The sequence below is a fragment of the Pyxicephalus adspersus genome, chromosome 4 (assembly GCF_032062135.1).
Source record: "Pyxicephalus adspersus chromosome 4, UCB_Pads_2.0, whole genome shotgun sequence".
Classification (NCBI taxonomy): domain Eukaryota; kingdom Metazoa; phylum Chordata; class Amphibia; order Anura; family Pyxicephalidae; genus Pyxicephalus; species Pyxicephalus adspersus.
The window spans coordinates 54,035,754-54,041,148 of NC_092861.1; the positions used below are offsets into that span (position 1 = coordinate 54,035,754).

At 36.1% G+C, this 5,395-nt stretch overlaps 1 protein-coding gene across 1 annotated transcript in view; it reads left to right on the forward strand.

The window, feature by feature from the left end:
• The window catches only part of ATP13A3 (ATPase 13A3), a 60,857-nt gene that overhangs the window by 45,132 nt on the left and 10,330 nt on the right, over positions 1 to 5,395 (forward strand). Inside the window, exons 20-27 of the mRNA XM_072408209.1 lie at positions 125 to 249; positions 1,579 to 1,751; positions 2,545 to 2,667; positions 2,754 to 2,833; positions 3,620 to 3,662; positions 4,011 to 4,120; positions 4,496 to 4,592; positions 4,847 to 4,919. Of these exons, the coding sequence (XP_072264310.1) occupies positions 125 to 249; positions 1,579 to 1,751; positions 2,545 to 2,667; positions 2,754 to 2,833; positions 3,620 to 3,662; positions 4,011 to 4,120; positions 4,496 to 4,592; positions 4,847 to 4,919 (824 nt within the window). The remainder of the gene's footprint in view (positions 1 to 124; positions 250 to 1,578; positions 1,752 to 2,544; positions 2,668 to 2,753; positions 2,834 to 3,619; positions 3,663 to 4,010; positions 4,121 to 4,495; positions 4,593 to 4,846; positions 4,920 to 5,395) is intronic.

The window sequence follows — 5,395 nt, forward strand, 5'->3', positions numbered from 1 at the left end:
TTTCACTATCCTTGTGTTAAACCTGACTGTGAGTCTCACTATTTACAAGTTACTAATATTTTTTACTACAAAACTAATAGAAGTTTTGGCAGAAATAATTTCCGTTTCATTCAACTTGTTGCAGAGATGCCATTGAAAACAATATGACGTTCTTGGGATTGATTATTATGCAAAATAAACTAAAACCTGAGACTCCAGGTGTACTTGAAGATCTTCGCAAAGCCAACATCCGTATGGTCATGGTCACAGGTGAGGTCAAAGAATTTTGACTCCAGTGGTTTTGACACTGTTCATTTGTGTTTATCAGTATATAAAATGCTCTTACCTAAAGTGAAACTTTCACAGAGGTGGTGGGGGATCACTTACCTTTACTGGCCAAAAGTCCTCATTTTCTACAAACAGATCCCAGTAATTCCCATACTGTCTCAGCTTCTCTTTTCTTAATGGCGATGGACAGAATGAAGTGCACCATCTTCTTTTCTTTCTTCTGGGTTATTCATTTCACCCGAACTTCCACTGCACAGGCGCAGTGTGATTGGGTGATGTGCTCCCCCCACATTATAGGAAAGGCCCGATCTAGGCTATGTACAGAAAGAGCAGCCCACAGCCTCCTGGCACAAGTATCCTAGGATGCTGCCAGTTTCCTTTTTGAATGGGAGGAAACATTGTTTCCATTATATAAAAGGGATAAAAAAAACATTTCTTATAATTAAAAATTTGGTGATCGCTTTGCTTTAATAGGTGAATAGGAAGGTGTTATGACTGCAAAACATACAGTACAGTATTGACATTTCACCATAATATTTATGAGGGATCATCACCTGCTCTGCGGAAAGGTTGCATATAATTTAGAAACATTTGAATGTGTGAAGAGTACCTGATTGCCTGAAGTTCCCACTATTACACAGTAGAACAGCATCAACAATGTAATAATTGCAAGCCATGTCCAAAATCAGGCACATTTCTTGTTTTTCTACAGCTGTACATTGTCCAAGTCATTGGTTTGTGCTATTTGTTGACGCAGACGCTGACAAACTCAAACACATTGCGTTTATTATATGTTCTCAATAAAAATTAAAGTGTGACATTCATTATTGAAGGATATATTTTATTGCTGCAGAAGAGCCTGGTAACTGCATTAGCTTAAAGTCTTAATTGGAATGTTAACCATAATTTGTGTTTTTGCTTTAATATTCTATATTCTGGCCATAGACTGGTTTAAGGAATAAGCAAACTGGCTACATCAACAGCTGTATGTCTGGCACATTATTTCCATATGCAAAAGATGTCAACCCTTGTTCAGTTTTTTTTTCCCAAATTGTTAGTGTGTCGGTGACAAATTTTCCAGTATTGCTGATGGGGGCCTATGTGTTGATTGGTGAGTGATGGGGGAAATTCTTAACCATTATTTCTCTTATCCATGGGCAATAAATCAGTAAAGTTGATGCTCAGTAGAATTGTATAGAAATATTAACATAGCATAGAAAAACAGGTGCAGGGTATAAAGTAGAATTCCTCTTTAAGGACTACACACTAGTAATTGTATTAATGACTTACTTGTACTGACTTCTTTAACAGGAGACAACATGTTAACTGCAATTTCTGTTGCCCGGGACTGTGGGATGATTCTACCTCATGATAAAGTTATTGTAGCCGAAGCACTACCTCCCAAGGATGGCCAGGCTGCCACAATCAACTGGCACTATGCAGACGCAATGCCAAGGAACAGTTTGAATCCAATTAACACAGAGGTAAGTCCTCTTTCTTAAATTGATGACCATTACTAACTGAGGGGTGGAAGTTAGCTTGATTTCCTGTACCTGACTTTGCTGTTACCTATTAACCTCACTAGCGGTAACCCCGAGTGTGACTCGGGGTAGAAAAAAGTTGCTAAAAGCGGTAACCCCGAGTCACACGCAGGGTAGGTAAACCCATGGAAGGTAATAGTAAATACAGCCTTAGCTAATCCACTGGCGTCCAGCGCCGTCTATCTTGCCGCGATCTCTGTGTTGTTGTTTCTTCCTCCGCCCAGAGTTCCCGGCGGGGCGGGGCAGGGTGGGAAATTCAAAAACCATTATTTGTATTGCATTCAATGCAAATATCTGTATTGAATGCAATACATTGGACTTATATGTGTAAAATTAGTACATTGTTTTCAAGAACATTTATTTTACAGTATATATAATAGTGAGTATTATATGTATTTTTTTAAAAAAAATATAGATTTTTTTAATTTATTCAATTTACTATTTTTACATGATTTTGTGTTTCAAACTTTATTATACTTATACTATTAAATTATACTGTAAAATAAATTTTCATGAAAAACAATGTACCCCTTTTAGACATATAAAACCGGAAAGAAATGAACTGCTAGGGAGGTTAACATGTCGCATAAAAGTACTTTTTTTTTTTAATATTGATGTATAGACAACAGTCACGTAAAATCTTTCATTCTTACTTCATACATGTTATAAACCATTTACATTTAATATATAGTAATTGTTGTGATTATTTTTGGGCTTCTGTCAAATTTGTCTTCAGGATACTCCTATGAAATCGGTGAATGACGCTCTGGATGAGGATCTGACGGTTGATTACCATTTTGCGATGAATGGGAAATCTTTTTCAGTTATTATGGAACACTTTCAGGACCTGCTTCCAAAGGTGTAGCATATCTAAGATTTAGATATTATAGTTATTTAGAAACTGCATTTGTGTACAGTTTTCCTAATTGTTTTATGTTTTCGTAGCTGGTGTTACATGGTACAGTGTTTGCCAGGATGGCTCCTGATCAGAAGACACAGTTGGTGGAGGAACTGCAGAAAGTTGAGTAAGTCATTTTTTAAACTTCCATCATTTTAAGTTAACTTACGGCTTTGTTTAGTCCCCATAAATATATACAAAAGATCTTCATGGACTTCAGGTATATAAAAAATAACACTCAAGTGATTTTTGTCTGGTATAAACTGAAGTATGTATCTGAAATTTCTTCTGATTCATAATGCGCAATTAAATTGGCTCATGATAACGTAGCATCTGCAAACTTTAGCTCCATTGAAAAGTTACTATACATTATAAAAAGAGCACCAGAAGATCATGTTTTGCCATTTTAAGTCTAACAGACTGATTGTTGGCTAGAGGTAAATTGGAGCAATAGAAGTACAGACAACAATGAGCAGTATAGGTTAGTGCAATATTTTGTGTTCTTGTGTATAGTGCTCCTATGTTTTAGATACTTCTTCAGTTGAAGCATTTCTTTTTTGGTAGTTCTTGCCTTTGCTGATCACCCCCACAAGTTTAATAAAGGTAATGTAACTTCACTACACCAACATTCTGGCATTGTAATGGCCAGAAGAAGCCAACATGATTTTTGTGCGACTTCTAAAAACAGAAATATCTATTAGGGCATATTTGCCTTTTAATTATGTAAAGTGATGTCTAAACAAAAGCTCAGAACCCTTTTCTCATGTGTGTTTTTTTTTTTTTTTGCTTTGCAGAATTTAGCATGTAATAAAATGCTTGCGTTATATAAAATGCGGCCAGCTCTAACCAGGCATTTCCTGTATGGTCTCCAGAATTACTAAATACTACTGAAATTTCTTGTCTTGTTTTACAGTTACTATGTTGGCATGTGTGGAGATGGCGCAAATGACTGTGGAGTAAGTGAAATCATGTTTAATCTTGAACATCCTTCGCTTTTTGTAACAGTTGAGAGATTTGCTTCATGTTCTTTTCATGCAGTCAATTTCTTTCCACTGTGAAGTGATCAGTCCCCATTCAGCTGCAGCAAGCATACTGAAAATGTCTTGTGCATTAAGGGCCTTTTTGTTTATATTCAAGCACTTGAACTTCTATATATATTCAGTCATTAAGCCCTAAGAGGTGACTGAAAATGGAGGGATCAAAAATTTTATCTTGAAATAGGTATTCACAATGGCTTATTTACATATACGTTTGTTGATGAACTGCATCAAATTTCAATTTCTATTTTGTTGATATCATTACAGGCACTAAAGAGAGCTCATGGCGGGATATCACTATCGGAGTTAGAAGCTTCTGTAGCATCCCCCTTCACCTCCCGGACTCCCAGCATTGAATGTGTGCCAAACCTGATACGGTATAGTACCACTTATTTGTTGGTCTGTTAGATCTATAATTTAAGGTGTTTTATTTCAAGCTTTTACAATATCATAAAACTTACCTGCATTATAGTCAAAAGAACAGTTAATTAGAGGTTTGTGTTTAACTTCTGTGTTTCTACTTTGACACTATGTTACCTGTTTCCCCTATTCTGTTATGTTGCTGAGCCAACAATCAGCACAATGTAATGGAAAGGCTTGTGATTGTGGACAGCCTCTCATTGTAAGAAAAGTGGCTAATGTTAATTTTTTTTATGTCCTAATTAAAAGTTCCAGTTTTTCTTTTTTAGCTCATACACTCAACAGCTGATAGTTATCATACTATATCTGATGCCCTCTTCCTTGCCTTGTAGGGAAGGTCGTGCAGCTTTAATCACTTCCTTTTGCGTGTTCAAGTTCATGGCTTTGTACAGTATTATCCAGTATTTTACAGTCACCCTTCTCTATTCTGTGAGTATTTGCAAATTAGTGACTCTGAATACACAGCGTTTTATTTGTTGCACTATTCAATGTTCTCTAATAAATAATGTCAGAACTCCTGTCAGCTGTAACAATGCACCCCATCTCTTTCTTTATTTAACACAGCAGATTTTTTTTTTGGAGCTTTGTCATTTGAAAGACTGCATTGTTTTAGCATTGCACTGAGCAGCTGCTGATCTGCAAAAAAACTAAATTTATTTTGTTTCTCCTGCTTGTTTATCCAGATCCTCAGCAATTTAGGAGACTTCCAGTTTCTCTTCATTGACCTGGCAATCATATTAGTTGTGGTGTTTACAAGTAAGTGTTATTGCTTTTTAAATATCTTATATTGTTTTTCCTTCCTTTTGGGAAATACCTTGGTGGTGTAATTCTGTTTCGAACAAATAATATATATGGGAACATGCTGTTAAGATTGCAGTAGGGTGTTTTAATAAGAACATCCATTAGCAGAAAAAAGGGGGTTAGGCACTCTTTATACAAACACTGTGGTCAAGCCAGGAAAGCTCAGTCTGAAGTTTATGCAGCTTCATTTACTGCCTTGCATTTAGTAACATATCTGTTAACTAGTGACTAGTTTCATTGCTCAAGTTACTGTCATTTTTTTTTTTCTTTTTTACGAATATCACACTAGCCTATTACTTTCACAGATTTGATCTGTGAAAATGATCTAACTATTTAGAACTCAGTTCTTGCATGCCAAAGCCATATAGATACTTTGAACTCGCAACCCTACCTGTGTAGAACTTCTGCAAGACAAGCTCCCGGTAACAGGT